The sequence below is a fragment of the Mirounga angustirostris genome, unplaced genomic scaffold, assembly GCF_029215605.1.
Source record: "Mirounga angustirostris isolate CCGP_5_RB_7025 unplaced genomic scaffold, mMirAng1.0.hap1 SCAF_1, whole genome shotgun sequence".
In the NCBI taxonomy this organism is placed as follows: Eukaryota; Metazoa; Chordata; class Mammalia; order Carnivora; family Phocidae; genus Mirounga; species Mirounga angustirostris.
Genome location: NW_026991709.1, coordinates 3,595,336 through 3,612,979, shown reverse-complemented (window position 1 = coordinate 3,612,979; position 17,644 = coordinate 3,595,336). Strand labels below are relative to the sequence as shown.

The following is a 17,644-nucleotide window of genomic DNA, read 5'->3' as shown; positions in this document are numbered from 1 at the left end:
TGGCCAACCCCTTGTGTGCTCCTGAGATGTTACCTCCGGCTAGTCTAGATCAGGTGACCCTCCTTTGCACCCTGTGTGTTCGCTGCTGTAACGTGTAACCGTGTTGTGATCGCTGGTTACCTGTGTGACCTATTCCCTGACCGGATGCTCTCTCTGGGGGAAGGGGGATGGAAATCACATCTGTCTTTGCGTCCTGGAGCTGCTCTGTGGCAGTGGGACTCCCTTGCCTCTTCTCCTCCCTCTTGGCTTGGGTCAGTGGGGGAGTGTGACTTGGGAGGTAGGACTGTTCACTCCCTGTTCCTTCCCCGTGGGGCCACCGCCTGACAGCAGCTGCATCCCCTCCCAATCCCCGGCCTGTCCCCAGCTCTGGCCGCAGCCTCAGCTCCCTGAGTCCGAGGAGCTGCTCACTTCCCTGGCACAGCATGCTAGCAGCCTCCTGATGTTGCTAGCCCGAGGGTGCATTCCCACACTGACCTCCCTACCCCCTGTGCCCTGCTTGACCTCTGTAGTGGCCCTGTGCCAGTCTGGTGCCCCTCCCCCCCAATTCTTGTCCTTCCCGGTACCGCAGAATGTGACCTTATTTGGAAATAGGGTGGTTGCAGATGTAGTTAAGCCAAGGTCCTATTGGAGTAGGGTGTGCCCCAGATCCAACATGACCAGTGTCCTTGTAAGAGGGGAGACACAGAGACACAGACACATGGAGGGAAGTGAGCACAGACACGTGGGAGATGCAGTGTGATGGCAGATCAGAGCCATGCGTCTACACGCTAAGAAAACACCAAGGATGGCCAGCAACGCCAGAACCCAAGAAGGGCCTGAAACGGATTCTTCCGTGGCGACTGCAGAGGGAGCACAGCCCGGCCAACACCTTGATCCCAGACCTCTGGCCTCCATAACTGTGAGGCCATGAATTGCGGCGTGAAGCTGCCCAGTTTGAGGCACTGTGTCACGGCAGCCCTGAGACATGAATATAAGCCCCTTCCTCACGCTCACATGGGTCTCCCTTTGAGGGGACTGGTCTATTCTTGCCGCACGGCTTTTGCTCTATGCACTTTTCAAAGTCAAGGCCCCTTGTTGACTCTGAGGCCTCAGTGCCTGGCACAGGGCTGGCCCCTGTCGGCAGTAAACACCTGTTGGGTGAGAATGAACGTGCCTCTCATTTGGTCTGTTCCTCTTTTACTGAAATAATATCAAAACAAAGTTAAAGCAAGCACGGACGTTTGGGGTTAAAGCAGAGGCCCACCCAGGGCAGGGTGTTCAGCTGACAGCCCCATGTCTGGCCCCACTGGGTTCACCCATCTGGAACCCCGGCCCTGGGCTCAATTGGTGTTAGCCCGAGGGCACACCACCTAGGGCCTAGCACACCTTGTCATGACTTTGAAACACTGGATTGGGAAAGGTCAGCTGGATTGGAATTCACTCTGTTCTCACAAGATATCTCCATATTACATGTCAATGAAAGAAAAGGAAGAGCTGTTAGATTCTTTATCATTTCAACTGTTGTAAAACTTGTGATTGTAAAAAATAGCTTTAAAGTTACCTGCGGCACCTGGGTGGCTCAGTCAGTTAAGTGACCGACTCTTGATTTCGGCTCAGGTCATGATCTCAGGGTCATGAGATTGAGCCCCCTGCATTGGGCTCTGCGCTCAGAGGGGAGTCCGCTTGAGATTTCCTCTCTCCTTCTCCCTCTGCCCCTCCCACGCTCTCTCTCAAATAAATTAACAAAATATATTTTTTAAAGATTTTATTTATTTATTTGAGAAAGAGAGAATGAGAGACAGAGAGCACGAGAGGTTAACAAAATATTTTTTTTTAATTTCTAAAAAGTTACCTAGTTGCACTGAGAAAGTGTCTCAGTGGTGATGTCCCAGCTGTCCCCTCTGTCCTGAGCTTGCATGCAGCCAACTTAACCATAAAACCTGGAATGTTCATCGAAGCAGTCGCAGGTTCTCATTTCAAAGTGCGAACTGTTTTATTTGGAAGTTTTATACAAATTTATTATCTCCCCTACTACATTTTTTTGGTGTTTCTTGTAATCATATAAAAGATTAATATTTTATAAAAGATTAATATTTTAATCTTTTTGAAATTAAAAGACTGAATATTTTCAGCAAATATGCTATAGACCATGCTGGCCCCCTCTGGTTTTCCACAGTGTGCCATACAAATTCTTCCTCTGAGAAAGCTTGTGTACAGGGACTGCGGCCTTCTGAGTCAGGGCATGACCCCTGAGTATCTCCCCAACTACATTTAGAAATAGCTAGTACCAAGTCACTGTGATAAGTCAGGATAAACTGGTTTCAGCTGCCCCCAGGAAATGCAGAGCAGGCCGCCTGAGAGGACAGAAATACTTGAGCCCAGGAGGAAAGGCTGAGGTGGGGCGGACGCCACTGTGTGAGAAAGCACGCCTCCTGGAGGCGACAGCACCGTCCCAAAGCTGGGGCAGGAAGCCGCAAGAGTGGGGGCAGGCCTCATCCGGCTACTAAGGGACCAGGTCTTGTTCCTGTGGGACAAGGGGCACCGTGAGGGGTTTCATCAGGAATGACAGGCTCCCAGCTGCTTTAGGAGGGCAATTTGAGGCAGGGAGTGGGTGTCTGAGGGAGAGCTGGGAAGTGGGGGGCTAGTACACACTTTCAGTGAGAGAGCAGGAGCCCTGAGTAGAACCCATGGGAGCGCCAGAGGATGGGTGGTTTGGGGAGAGAAGGGAGCCAGACAGGGCTCATTTGGGGATCACCAAGAACAGATAGTAAGGAAAGGGAGAAAGAACTGGCCCAAGGGAAAAAGAAGTTGAGAGGCCTGGGGCCATCTCACTTGCCCGAGGAGGAGGCCCAGCAAGTGTCCTGTGGCTGAAACCCTGGGGCCCCCCCGGAGGCTGGCAGGTTTCCTTTCTGCATGGAGAACGCTTCTCAAAAGCCAAAGGGGACATTTGCATGGCGGTTAAGTGTCCGACTCTTGATTTCGGCTCAGGTCATGATCTCAGGGTTCTGGGATAGAGCTCCACATAGCATCTGGCTGGGCATTCAGTGGGGAGTCTGCTTAGAATTCTCTCTCCCTCTGCCCCACCCCCCTTACCTCCCCACCCCCCACCCCCGCACACACACTCAAAAAAAAAAAAAAAAGGGCAGAGAAGTGGTGTATTCTACACAACTCAGTGAACAGAAAAGGATAGCAGAGTGTTCTAGAAACAGAACAGGCTGCAGGGGAAACCGTGAGGCCTGGCAGGGGAGGAGGAAACCTTCTCCAGACTGGGCTGAGGGAGATGTTGGGCCGGGCAGGCTGTGTGCCCAGACCCACTGTCCCTACAGACCTCTGGGCATTTACAGTGAGGCCTTGGATTGCTTTTAGCCATAAGCATTGTTTTTCTTGTTGTTTTGTTTTGTTTTTTATAACCAGGGGCAGCCTCCTTTCTGGAATTTCATCTGCAAAATGTGTTTTCTGCTTCACTTTGCTCTTCCTGGGAGGTTCAGTTCTGGGACCTGGGCGCCTGGGCCCAGTTAGGATGCTCTGTGTCTACTGTGGGTGCCTGTAGGAATATAATCGGGCCCTTCTGGGGGCTGCCCAAGGTCAGAATGGGCCCTAAGTGAGAGTGGGATTCAGAGAACAATTGTTCTGGGATGTAACAGGAACTGTCTGTGAGGGCACCAGCGAGGTGCCATGGACGCAGGTGGCTGGAGCCAGACTGGGCTTCTCCAGTCTAACCGTCTGAGCTTCGTGTCATGCACATACAGGTGTGACTAAAGAAGGCTCAATAGCGCCTATCCGTGGGCCCCTTTTGACTCAGAAGAATGCTAGTTTTAAGATTCTGACCGTTGAGAAGGGGCAGTGCGAATAAAAGCAAGTAGACCAAGGCACACCCTCTTTAGCGCTGGGCCTTCCAGGGGGCGCGTCGCTTTACTGCTTGTGGGTCAGACCCACCTTGAGGACTAAGGGCCCAGGGGGAGCTCCGTTGGCCAGTGGAGAACAAGCCAGTAATTGACCGGGAGCCCGCCGGCAGGTGCAAGGACACGAGCCGGCCGCCAAAATCCCGAGCTGGGCCCGGGGGGTGGGGGGCGGCCTGGGGGCCCCTGCAGCCGGCGGGCGGGCAACGCCGCTCGCGTGCCCCCCCCCCCCACCCCGGGGCTGTTTGGGACCCTGGGCGCGCCCCGGGGCCGGGGGAGGCTCGGGGGAGGGCGGGGAGGAGCGGAGGAGGGGGATGAGCCGGAGGGGGAGGGCCGAGCGGCCAGCCGCCGCCCCGGCCCCGGCGCCCCGCCGGCCGCAGGAAAGTGACAGGGGCGGCGGGGCCGGCGGGGCCACCGCGCGCCGCCCCAGGAAGTCGCGAGCAGGAAGCGCCCGCGGCGGCCGGCTCGGGCCTCGGCGCAGGTGAGGCGCGGGGACAGGGACGGGGCGGGGAGAGCGACGCGGGGACGCTCCGCCCCGCCTGCACCCGCCGGGCCGCCGGCCCCGAGCTTTGCGGCCGCGCAGCACCTGCGGCGGCGGGGCGGGTCCCTGCGCTCCGGCCTTTGTGCCGGGCCTGGGCCTGGGCGGGGGAGGCTCGGCTCCTGCCTTGCCTCGGGAGGGGCCGGAGGGCGCGGGGACCCCGGGCGAGTGGAGTCAGGGGCGAGCTGAGCGGTCCTGCGAGCGCGCCTCCCCACCCGGCCCGGCCGCGGTGACAGCGGGGTCCGGGGAGCCCGCGGGAGGAGCCCCGCGCATTGGCCGCCGCGCGCCGGGGACGTGGGCGTGCCGCCGAGTCCGCCTTCCCCGGGGACCGGCCGCCGGGGAGGAGCCGGCGCTGAAAGCCGTCCGGGAGGCTCGGGGCGCCGGCGCTCTGGGCCTCTGGGCTGTTTGTTGCTCAGGTGGCTCCCCGGAGCTCGTGAGCCTCCGGGCCAACACGAGTGACAGCATCCTTGTGGATCGATCGGAAAGCGCCCCACCTGCCGACCTCCAACCATCGGGCTCTTTCTTCCTCTTTCCCCCACCCTCCGGCGCTCCCCGCCCTAGCAGCCTCCCGGCCGCTCCTGGTGACCCGGTGACCCGCGGGACCGTCCGGATTTGCATTTGAACGGAGGACACCGGAAAGCTCCTTTTCCCAGCCCCCAGGTTTGCATTTCTAAAGGTGGAATTCCAAAGCCTGCCTCTCCTTCCGTCTCCTGGGGCTGGGAGCTGGCAGCTGGCTGCCGGGAAGGTGCCTCCCGCCTTAGGACCAGAAATTGTGGGAAGTTGTTTGACTTGGTACCTGTGTTAGATTTTCTCCCGGGCTCCTTCCTTGGTCTCCCTGTAGGTCAAGACTCCAGACCTTAAGTGTCTCACCATGTAGTCTTGGACCCCCATCTGCAGGTTCTATTTTGTGCATCCCCTTTGGCGTTCAGTGTGTTGGTGGGGGAGAGGACAGTGGTGCAGATCGAGGAGTCCTTTTTGTGTTTAAACCACAGGAAAGAGATAGTGGCCACTGTCAGTAATGTTTAATATGGAATAGAGCCTTTAAAGTACAAACCTTGGAAAGTGTTTTCTCTCAAAAGGAGGTTGTATTCATTCTCTCCCTACCCCATTCTCTCCTCTGTCTTTCCAGGAAAAAGAAATAACTTTCTGGGACATGCACCTCCCAGCCAACTTTGCCTTAAGATAAGATCCACTTTAGAAACTCTGTCCTTAAGTAGATCATTTAAAATCTGCACAGGGCTGCTGAGATGATTTACAGCAGCGTTCCATTCTGGGAAGACCCTTTCAGTGTTACTCGTGCCAAGACTTTCTTTCAGTCTTACTCTTGTTGGAAGAGTGCAGGGAGCTGCTCTGGGTGGCGGGTCACCCACGGGCGGCCCGAGGGCGCGGCTTGGGAGTGTGTGTTTGTCTCGGGTCATTCCTCTTCTCGTTGCCTGGCTGGGGCTCTTTCAGAAGATGGGTATGAAAACGTGCCTGTTACGATTTTGACTGAGCTGCTCTGGGAGGAGGGAGGGAGCCGAAGTCCCTGTCTGATGGTAGAATGACACTGGATGGTGTGACTTCTCTCCTGGATCGGTGAGTCCCAGAAGCCCCTATAAAGAGCGACTAGGGAAAAAAGTATGCTGTTTATGTAATTGGGCTGTACACCCAACACAGGGTGGCAAGCAGGTGCCCCGCCTCGTTCCCCTGTGCTCTCCGGAGGACACGGGACAAGCCGGAGGAAGAGAGGGAGGGTGGGGCTGAGAGAATGTTGACCTGAATTTGCCCAGTGTCCGGCCCACCGGGCAAGCTGCCTGTTCTCGTCGGGAGGGAGTGCCGTGCCTCACGGCGGACCTCACAGGGCTTGGCGGGCTCTCCATGCGATTCAGTCGGTACTTCTCGGGGGTCACTGCCCGGGTTCTGGAGGAAGGAGCCTCATTAAATTGAGCTCTTAACGTGTAAAATCACTACCTTTACGCAGCTTAACTGCACTTCTCTGAGAATTATAGCACTTGCTTTCACCCATTTCACAGGGGAAGCCCCTGCAATTGTTTTAAAAAAGAAATTGAGATTGTCTTCCCTGCTGATTTCCAGGGCCTTCTGGATTTTTTTTGTTAAATTACAGGTTTTACCAGAATTGAGGTTGGTTGATTGATTGATTCAGATGGCAATAGAATATTCCTAGACAAGCCACACCTAGTGGACAGAGGAAGAAAGTGGACTCTGACCACCCATTTTCAGACACCGAAAAACTTAAATCCTTTACTCTGAAGTCACCGTCACAGAATTGTTTCTCCAAGTATATGGAGACCCAAACAGGACCCCACTCATTTTGAGCGGAGTTTTAGTAAAATATTCTTTAAATCTAGATTTTGAGCAGAAACATCTTTGAAACATTTGCGGGGATTGGTTTAACACATCTCTGGAGCCCTTGCTCTGTGCTGAGTTTGAACCTAAGTCACGGGAATGGGGCAGCCACCTGCAGCCCGGGCTCCCTCTCTAGCTGCTATTTACAGAGCTGCTTCTACCCACAGACCCTGGTGCTAAGGGCTTTCCATGGATGATCTCCTTTCCTCTTCCTAAGAACCCTAAAATGTAGGTGCCTGAGGTCAGCTGCGGCAGTTGCGGGGGAGCGGGGGGCAGCAGGCTGGCTGGCTGGCCGAAGCAAAGGTCTAGTTCTGGCTGGGGCGCACACGCCTCCCTGAGAGAGATGGAGGGGTCAGGGTCAGGGGTCCTGGGATGAAACGCCCCAAGGATTTTGACTTTTTTGCTAAAAGCATGCAGGGAGATCCTTGAAGAAGGCGCAGTGTGTGGAGGGGGGAGGGCTGGAATGAAGGGGGGGGTGCCCAGGCTCTTAGGAATTTAGCTGGAGCCTTCCAACAGAGCTATTTGCTTTGCTTGTCTGCAACCCCAAAGAAGTTCTTTGAAGACATTAAATAAATTTCAGCAGCTTTAAATTGAGATGAATGTTTACTCAAAAGTAGCTTTTTTTAAAAAAACATCATATAACCGGTGAATTTTCAGTAAGTGTTAAGACAGCACGAGCCATGCTCCTGCATGCACCGGGTCCCGTGTTATCTAATACATTGGTCCAAAAGATTCCATGTTGCCAAGCACAGAGGATAGACTTGAGGTTGGCTTTGGGACAGGAGACCAGGCCTCCCTGCCCATTCCTTCCTGTCTTGCCCTGACTTCGGAATGGGGTCATTTTCCATGACCTCTGAGTGACCACAGGAGATGAGGTATCAAGAGGCAGAAACACAGTCAGGTACCTTCCCACAGCGGGAGGTGCATTTCAATTCAGTTGCAAGGCCACAGTGAAATGATTGGTTTGCTGACCTGCCATCTTGCCCAGGCCTGTGTGCCTCTCTGTTAGTGTGGTTCAGCGTGGCCTGGTCCACAGCAGGTGGAGTCGAGAGTGTCCCGTTCCCTGGCATGCTCTGGTAATTGAGCACATGGTGTAACCACTGGGCACATTACTGGTTTCACATGAATATTAATATTAGTTCCGGAGAGTATTGTGGTTAAGAGTGAATGGGATGATCTGTAGATGTCTCCCAGATGGAGAGGGACTCTGGGTCTCTATTCATCACCAGAACACCATGTGAAATTCATGTCTGTGATTGCTGAGCAAGCCATCCCCGAGGGTACACACTCTACCTCCACCCAGTAGCTCTCATGGGGGGCAGTTCCCTGTTGAGCTGGAACCCCGCTTTGATCTGGGTTGGCTGACATGTATACCGCATGTTACTTCTGCCAGGGACTCCCACAGTGTTCCTGTTGGGACACCCGACTTTTCCATTCCTCATTCTCCTTGTAGAGAGCCGAGCCTCTGCCCGAAGGAAGAGGGCACGCAAGATCCAGCAGGACACCTCGACGCACCTTCCAGTCTGTGGAGCTGCAGGGGCCAGAGAGAAATACTTGGAGCCAGGGTTGATCACCTATGCATGAAACATCTCCTCTTGTGACCAGAGCTCCGTGGTCCGTGCGGTGTAAATGGCTCCACTCCCCCCCGGCATTCGCTTCATCATCTCATTCTCCCGGGATCAGTGGTGAGTGTTGGCTCGTCCATCCTGTGGCCTGGTGCTGCGTGGACGTGTGGGCCCTCGCGTGCCCGATGTCATTATATAACATGCACGCGGATGCCTGGCCTCCCTGTGTGACTGTTGAATGGCTTATCAGTGGTGGCAGCTGTGACCGGGAACGTTGCTAAGTTGTCCTCTGTCTTTGGTCTTTAGTAGTTTCTATAATAATCACTGTCCCCAGAAAAACGACCACTGGCTACTGGCAGGATTATAAAATGGCTGTGGGGGAGATAAGTATATGAACCCTGAGCCCAGTGAGTGGCTTAGCTGGGGCAGAACTTGCTGAGAGAAAATGAAATCTAAACAAGTTAGATGCAGACCAGAACACTGCTTCCTGTTCTGAGAGCAGCCTCACCTCGCATGCTCTGACAGCCCTTCTCATCGTGGGTTCAGAACTCCCACCCTCCTTAGAGGAAGAAGAGGGCGAGGGCAGGGTCTAGAACCAGCTTCTCCATCCTCGAACCCACCCTCCTAAAAGTTCCTCTTCCCTGTTGATCTCTGTTGGGAAGGAATAAGTTTTCCTCTATCCTCTTAGACTCTTCCCTTAGGGGCATGCAAATTAAACTACAAAAAAACAGATGTGATCACGTATGTAGGGGAGGTTGCTGTCACACCCTTATTTGCTTCTCAGGCCCCTGCTGGTTGGTGGGCACCCACAGGGCCTCAGGTGTGACCTCAGACCTCTGCCTCCCTTCCAGAGCAGTTCCCTTGTCATTTCAGGTCTACCAGTAACCTGGCCACAAGCTTTAGACATTTATCTTTCCATCTAGTGGGTGTTGACCTTCAGTTTCCTTGTCTGTTTTGTAACTTTATTTTGATACAATTTTCAAAATCACAGAAGAAAATTGTAAGAATATCACAAAGAACTCCCTGGAATTCCTGTATGTCACAAATCCTTTCTTTCTTTCTTTCTTTGGTTGAGGCACTGGTGGGGCAGGGCGTCTCACACTTTAGTAAACATGTGTCTCACACTTTAGTAAACATGTGCATCCCCCGCCCAGAACTTGTTAAAATGCAAATGCTTACTCAGGAGGTCTGGGGTGGGGCCTGAGAGTCTGCATTTCCCAGGGCGTGTGGTGCCCTGAATCCACAGACCACACTCTGGGTAGCAAGGATATAGAGTATGTGTTCCATCTCTGCCTCAGACTTGCTCTTTGACCTTTACTTTCTAGATCCCAGCTTCCTTCCCTTTTGGCTTTAACATTCCTTTGAAGGGCTTTATATCTTTTTCCCAGCAGGCCTTGCCCTTCCTAACAACATCTTGATTTCCTTTGGGGACCTGACTTCCCTCCTTTTTGTGCAGTTGTGGGACTGATGCAGGCTGGCTGGGTGGAGGTGACCCAGAGGAGGGCCCCACGGGACCAGCCAAGAAGGCCCTCGGCTTCATGCAGGGTAGAAATCAGACATGAATTGAGAGGAAGTAAGAACAGAGTCTGTTAAAGATACCGAGAGAGTGTGGATCCAGACAGAGCGCTTGGGAGACTCAGAAAGGAAAGAAGAGTAAGTCTCATATTTGCTTGGGGCCTGAGGTTTTTATTGATGATGGTCTGGCGCCCACATTTCCTCAGTGATCCAGGAACAAAGACGAGTGTTCAGCTGTCCTTCAAAAGTCACTTATGCCCTGGAGCCAGGGGTCTTGGTGAGTCTGTGGTCTTGAAAAAGTTCATGACGACTCTGCCCAGTCACTCCTTAGATGTTATCTGTTGTGCTGGAAGACTCCAAAGAAATCATTAACTCCTTGACATTTACAAGGAGGACATAGTTACAAGGAGGACATAGACATGTAAGGCGGGGATGTAGGTCCTCGCAAAAATAGATGCAGCAAAAAGAGTGAGAAAAACAGTTTTTTTATGGGGTTCCTTTAGTTTCCCTATCTCATAGGCAGGTAAGTCTCAGGACTTTGGGGTTCATTATGGCGGCCATCAGTGGCTCTGGAGGCCCTGTTACCATGACCTTTCTCCTTAGCCCACATCCCCCAGGAAGCAGACTAGGACCCTGGGTGGGCTACGGGTCTCTCTCCTGGGATGTTGAGTCTTGAGTAGAGTAAACCTAGGGTAGAGGGACTATTGAATGCAGCTAGTCCAGCTGGGGGCCAGGGCTCAGCTAGCAGACACACCTTCACATTCTGCCTCATTTGTTACTCCCTCCACCCTCTATGTGTGTGCGTGCTGTGTGTGAATACACAGCACGCACGCACACACACACTTTTTTTCTGAATCATTTGAGACTCAGTTATGGGCATTAGGCCCTTTTATTTTTAAATAGGTTAGTGTATTTCCTATGAATAAGACATTCTCCTGTAACTGTGCCTGAAGGTCAGAATCAAGAAATATAACCTGATGTAATACCATGATCTAATCCACAGTCCATATCCAGAAGTTATATCAGATGTCACCTAATGTCTTGTCCAGTGCCCCCTGATCCAGGACCCCATCCAGAATCACATGTTGCCTTCAGTTGTCCTGTGACTTTAATCTCCTTTAATCCAAAACTGCCTCTTGGCCTTCCTTTGTCCTTCATGACCTTGACATTTTTTAAGAGTACCAGCCATTTATTTTGTAGACTGCCCCTTGTTTTGGGTGTCTAGTTAGTATTTCCTCTTGATTAGATTCAGTTAACGCTCTTTTGTCAGGAACACCACAGAAGGGAGGTAACTTCTCACTGCTGGGTGAAGGAGCTACGAATGTGGGTGCAGGAGGGGCCTGAATGGGTCAGGTGTGTTAGCTTGGAAGTGCTGGAGAAATAGATACATATGGTTCTGCTCGTGAGTTTGATGTGTGTGTGTGCTGTGTGTTGCGTTTGACGTGTGTGTTATATGCTGTCTGTGTGTGGGTTGTGTATGTTGCATGTGGGTCACGTGCCCTACCCCCTGCCGCTCAGAGGCCGTGGGAACAGCAACACTCAGTGGCGGTGAGCACCACGCTGCTGGATCTTGGTCTCTATGTGCCGTCTCCCATGGAGGGAGCCGGGCTTCCTTGGAGACTGGGCCGATGTCAGGGCTGGGGCAGCAGGCAAAGTAAGATGAGCCGGGAATATTTGGTACCAGAAAATGAGGAGGTGCTTGAAAATGAAGGGGCTCTCGCTGGCTAAGTCTGGAGTGACTTGAGATTTAAAGCAAATGATAGTAGTGATGGATTAGCCCGTTGAATAAAATACCTCGTGAGCGCGCACTGCTGTAAATAAGTGTGTGCACAAGGGGGAGAAAGGAAGCCCTCCCCGCCCCCCCCCCCCCCATGGATCCCTGCTGCTGAGTAGAGCCACAGGGCCCGCCTGGCCCGCCTCCGTCCCGTGACCATCAGGAGCACACACACTGTGGGGGAGACTGGAGGACAGGATAGCCGTGTCGGCTCCACGTATGTCCCCACAGACTGCCTATTAATTACATAGGGGAAAAAGTGTCGCTTCCCTGAGGGGCGGACAGGGGCAGAGAGCCCCTTAAACAGGTGGTCAGTGCCAACCTCACCGACATCCTGTCTCTGCTTTAGGATGCTCCGGAAAGGACTCACATCATAGCTGTTGTGTGGTTTCCTTGTTCCCAAATTAAGGATGTCTTTGGACTAATTTCTATGCCAGATCCTAGTGCCCAGTTACTCTCACCTAAAGCATTTGTTTCTCCTCATTTGCATATGACTCCAATAAATAACACCCCAGCGAGGAAACAGATACTCTGCCCTGCATCGCTCAGGTTGAAGCAGGTTGCTGTTCATCTGGGGGCACGTGCGATGTTGAAGAACATGTCGAAGGAGACCCTGCGGGTGCACACCTATCCTGGGCTGGCATTGCCCAGATGCGCTTTTGTCTTGCTAGGAACTTCGCGCTAAGCCCAGCGCTGGTCTTGTCGTGCTTGTAGATGCGACCAAGGCTACCGCCAGACATAACCACAGAGTAAGCGGCGTGCCGAGGAGTGAAAGGGTTCAGTAGCTCACCTGTAATTGTACATGTTTAATGTTTCCAAGCCTAAATGTGACACCGAACAAAAATGCAAGTGTCGGCTTGCATTCGTGTCCTGAGGCTGCTGTAACAGCTGCCCACACGATAGAGATGGAAGTTAGAGACCCAGGCATCGGCGGGACTGCGTGTCTCTGCAGGCTCCAGAGAAGGATCCCTCCTGCCTCTTCCAGCTTCTGGGGGTGGCTGGCGGTCCTTGGCCTTCCTTATCTTGGCTCTGCCTCTGCAGTCCCTTGGCCGTCTTCCCTGTCTGTCCCTGCATCTTCATACGGCCTTTATAGGGACGTCAGTCATTGGATTTAGGATCTCATGTGATCTGAGGTCATACATGGGTTCAGTATGGCCTCATCTTAACTAATTACATCCACAGGACTCAATTTCCAAATAAGGTCACGTTCTGAGGTTTTTGGATGGACTTGAATTTGGGGGGCACAGGGTTCAACCCAGCGCAAAATGGATAATAGAAAACAATTATCATCCACAATCCTGCTTCGTAAAGGATATAGGAAGACAGAAAATGAGGATAGAATTAATTACAAAGTGGGAAAAAGAGTCAGGAAGGTTGTGTAGGACTTTGGTCCCATGACCCCAGGTAATCCCACAGAAGTAAAATGTCTGCTCAGTCTCCAGGACAGGTATATATTGACACGGCTGCTGTGGTCAGACCTTCTGGGAGGGAACAGTCAGCCTGGGCTGCTGGCTCTTCTCACCACATCCCCCCCTCCCAAGATCCCATGTAAGCAAGATGAGGAAAGGAAGGGAGGAAGGACAGATTTGGAAATAGGGGAACTAGAGTTGGCCCTGATACCGGCTAAATAGATAGGGTTTTCCTGTTTAGGAGCTGTAGGTTCTGTCTCCAGGAAAATTCCAGTTTGCTGTGTAGGTTCACCCATTGCCCTGACTGCGGGACAGCTTCTCCCAGAGAGCCCTGCCAACCTGTAGGCAGTTACCCGCCCCAAAGAGGCTGATTCATCAAGGAAAGTTCAGTTCAGTCTGGAACCCATGTACTGCCCCCTCTGTGGCCCCTTTACTCATGAGGCGTCCCCCAGCGAGGGACAGTCAGGGGAACCTCCTTCATCCCACCGGGCCCTGCGCTGGTGAGAGCTACATGTAGAGCTGCCCGTTAGGGAAGGAGGCAGCAGCCTGGGGAATGAACGTGGAGGCCCAGGGAAGGAGGACGGCAGCCCAGAGGTGGAGGCTGGAGGTCCAGGTGGGCCACTAAGTCCCGATAACCTAGACAGACTTTACCATCTAGGAATGCACATGTATCAGGGCCCCTGGGGCTCTTCAGACATGATCTGGACACACAGAGGAGCTCTTTATTTCTGGGCTTATTTGTTCTATTTAATAAATATATTAATGCATTCAATAAGGGTGAACTATTTGTACATAGAATATTCTATTTATGTCTGGTTTGAGACTAGAGAGCATGAACCAAGGCCCATTGAAGTTGAGCCACTCTCTCAAAATCCTTAGCTGGGTGACGATGAAATTCACATTCTCCTGTTGATAATACACCTGTGAAGAGGTGTCCTGTAGCATCCTCGAGGGCTCCAGACTCTTCCCTGAGACTCTGATCTGGGAGGTGCTGGGGCTGACTCAGTCCCAGAACGTTGTTCATGCTCCTTGTGGAGATTGCAAAAGGGAACCCTGTGCCCAGGTGGGGTCAGCTCAGGGTCCCCGCAGAGCTGGAGCCCTGCCTTGTGCCCTTCTGCCACCCATACCTCCGCCGTGGGTGACTGTCCCCTCAGGCAGGCACTCTCTCTGAAAGTCACTGGCCTTCTTAGGCCAGAAACAGGCAGGTTCTTTGGGGCTAAGGGCTGTGCCTCCTGAAACGAGGGGCCGGCCTTGCCTTCCTGGGTGTGGGGGGGGCCCTGCTCTCCTCTCTTGCTACTCTTCCCGATGACCTCTTTTCTTCCCCAAGAAGTACTTTTCTAGAGAGTGGTTCAAACTTTGAGGCTGGAATGAACCTTTCTCTTCTTGCCCAAGTATCTTCTTTTCTCTAGTCTCTGATTCATTTCAGTCTTACTCTTGGGCTGCTTTTCGCATAAACCAAGAAGAGCAGCAGGGCCTTAGGCCAGGCTTTCTTATGTCATCAGCCTTGTTCATAGCATGTCTGCGTCACTGACTTTCTCATGGAGGTCAGTGAGATATTTATATTCCTGCCTTGCATGTATCTTTTGAAAAAGTTGCACAGAAGCTAAAGGTAAAAAATAGATAGGACCTTAAATGCCCAGGATACAGGCTTACAAGAAATTTGTAGTTAATTCTCTTACAAACCAGTTAATGGTTTCTTTCTGTTTACTTTGTGAACTCTGTTCACTTCTGTGTCCCAAATTTCTCTTTGATTGTGGTTATTTTTTTTTTAAGAATATTTAAACAGTTTCAGTTGCACAAAGCAAAAGTGGCAAAATTTTTAAATGTAGTATTATGGTGATGTTGAAAATAGGATAAATAATTGATATAGGACTGAGTGAATAATACATAACCTAAGACAATTTAAAGTACAGTTATAATGTATTATTTGTTTGTTTGTTTGTTTATTTATTTTAATCATAATAAGTGCACTCCTCCTTAATCCCCATCACCTAGTTCACCCATCCGCCTGCCTACTTTCCCTCTGGTAACCATCAGTGTGTTCTCTAGAGTTATGAGTCAGTTTCTTGGTTTGTGTCTCTCTCTCTCTTTTTCTCTTTTTTCCCCTTTGCTCATCTGTTTTGTTTCTTAAATTCCACATATGAGTGAGATCATATAGTATTTGTCTTTCTTTGACTTTTTTCACTTAGCATAGTACTCTCTAGATCCATCCATGTCATTGCAAATGGCAAGATTTCATTCTTTTTTAGGGCTAAGTAATATTCCATTACACACACACACACACACACACGCACCACTTCTTTATCCATTCATCTCTCTGTGGATACTTGGGCTGCTTCCATTATCTTGGCTACTGTAGGTAATGCTGCTATAAATGTAGGGATGCATGTATCCCTTTGAATTTGTGTTTTTGTATTTTTTGTGTAAATACCCAGTAGTGCCAATGCTGGGTGGTAGGATAGTTTTATTTTTAACTTTTTGAGGAACCTTCATACTGTTTTCCAGAGTGGCTGCACCCAGTTTGCATTCCCACCAACAGTGTAGGAAGGTTCCCCTTTCTCCGCATCCTCGCCAACATCTATCATTTCCTGACTTATTCATTTTAAACATTCTGACAGGTATGAGGTGGTATCTCATTGTAGTTTTGATTTGCATTTCCCTGATGATGAGTGATGTTGAGCATCTTCCCGCGTGTCTGTTGGCCATCTGTAGGTCTTCTTTGGAGAAATGTCTGTTCATGTCTTCTGCCTATTTTTAAATTGGATTGTTTATTGTTTGGTGTTGAGTTGTATAAGTTCTTCATGTATTTTGGATACTAACCCTTTATCAGGTATGTCATTTGCAAATATCTTCTCCCATTCAGTAGGTTGTCTTTTAGTTTTATTGACTGTTTCCTTGGCTGTGCAGAAGCTTTTTATCTTGATGAAGTCCCAATAGTTTATTTTTGCTTTTATTTCCCTTGTCTCAGGAGACCTATCTAGAAGGATGTTGCTATGGTCGATGTCAGAGAAAGTACTGCATGTGCTCTCTTCAAGGATTTTTATCTCTTCAGACCAATATTTCTCATGAATATAGATGTGAAAGTCCTCAACAAAATATTAGCAAACCAAGTCCAACAATATATCAGAAAAATCATGTATCACAATCAGGTGGGATTTATTCCTGGGATGTAAGGGTGGCTCAATATTCAAAACAATCAACATGATACGTAATATCAATAAGAGAAAATATACAAACCTTATGATCATTTCAGTAGACGCAGAAAAAGCATCTGACAAAGTACAACACCCATTCATAATAAAAACCCTCAACAAAGTAGGTCTAGAGGGAACATACCTCAACATAATAAAGGCCTTATATGAAAAACCCACAGCAAACATCATACTCAATGAGGAAAAACTGAGAGCTTTTCCCCTAAGGTCAGGAACAAGACAAGGATGTCCATTCTTACCACTGTTACTCTACATAGTACTGGAATTCTTAGCCTCAGCAATCAGATAACAAAAAGAAATAAGAGGCATCCAAATTGGTAAGGAAGAAGTAAAGCTCTCTCTATTTGCAGATGACATGATACTCTGTATAGAAAACCTGAAAAGACTCTACCAAAAAAACTGCTAGAACTGATACATGAATTCAGTAAAGTCGCAGGGTACAAAATTAACAGTCAGAAATCTGTTGCATTTCTATACAATAATAATGAAGCAGCAGGAAGTGAAATTAAGGAAACAATCCCATTTACAATTGTACCAAAACCAATAAAATATCTAGGAATAAACTTAACCAAAGAGGTGAAAGACCTATACTCTGAAAACTATAAAACCCTGGTAAAAGAAATTGAAGATGACACAAAGAATGGAAAGACATTCCATGCTCATGGATTGGAAGAACAAATATTGTTAAAATGGCCACACTACCCAAAGCAATCTATAGATTCAATGCAGTCCCTATCAAAATACCAACAACGTTTTTCACAGAACTAGAACAAACAATCCTAAAATGTGTGTGGAACCACAAAACCCCCCAAATAGCCAGAGCAGTCTTGAAAAAGAAAAACAAAACTGGAGGTATCACAATCCAAGATTTCAAGATACACTACAAAAGCTGCAGTAATCAGAACAGTATGGTGCCGGCACAAAATGGACACATAGATCAATGGAACAGAATAGAGAACCCAGAAATGGACCCACAACTCTATGGTCATCTAATCTTCAACAAAGGAGGCAAGAATATGCAACAGGAAAAAGACAGTCTCTTCAACAGATGGTGTTGGGAAAACCGGACAGCCACATGCAAAAGAATGAAACTGGACCGCTTTCTTACACCATACACAAAAATAAACTCAAAATGGACGAAAGACCTAAATGTGAGACCTGACACCATAAAAATCCTGGAAGAGGGCACAAGCAGTAAATTCTCTGGACATTGGCCCTGGCAACATTTTCTGGATATGTCTCCAGAGGCAAGGGAAATGTAACGTATTCTTACTGCATCTTATATTATTTTATGTCATCCCCTACCTCTGTTTTGTGTTTCAGGTACAGAGCCTTCATTTTTATTTTGACATTTTTGCTGTATGCAAGTTTCCACTTATCCCGAAAGCCTATCAGCATAGTTAAGGT

At 50.1% G+C, this 17,644-nt stretch overlaps 1 protein-coding gene across 7 annotated transcripts in view; it reads left to right on the top strand.

Moving 5' to 3' along the window:
- The first annotated feature begins 4,210 nt into the window (after positions 1–4,210).
- Positions 4,211–17,644, top strand: part of SLC37A1 (solute carrier family 37 member 1) — a 62,713-nt gene continuing 49,279 nt past the window's right edge. The window contains exons 1-4 of one of the 7 annotated variants that reach the window (XM_064578471.1): positions 4,212–4,359; positions 4,981–5,076; positions 8,216–8,447; positions 17,561–17,642. In XM_064578471.1, coding sequence (XP_064434541.1) covers positions 8,392–8,447; positions 17,561–17,642 — 138 coding nt within the window. In that variant the 5' untranslated portion in view covers positions 4,212–4,359; positions 4,981–5,076; positions 8,216–8,391. Of the gene's footprint in view, positions 4,360–4,404; positions 5,077–6,939; positions 6,991–8,215; positions 8,448–17,560; positions 17,643–17,644 lie in introns of those variants that run through there. The other 6 variants (XM_064578476.1, XM_064578482.1, XM_064578496.1 and 3 more) reach the window with 6 other exon arrangements.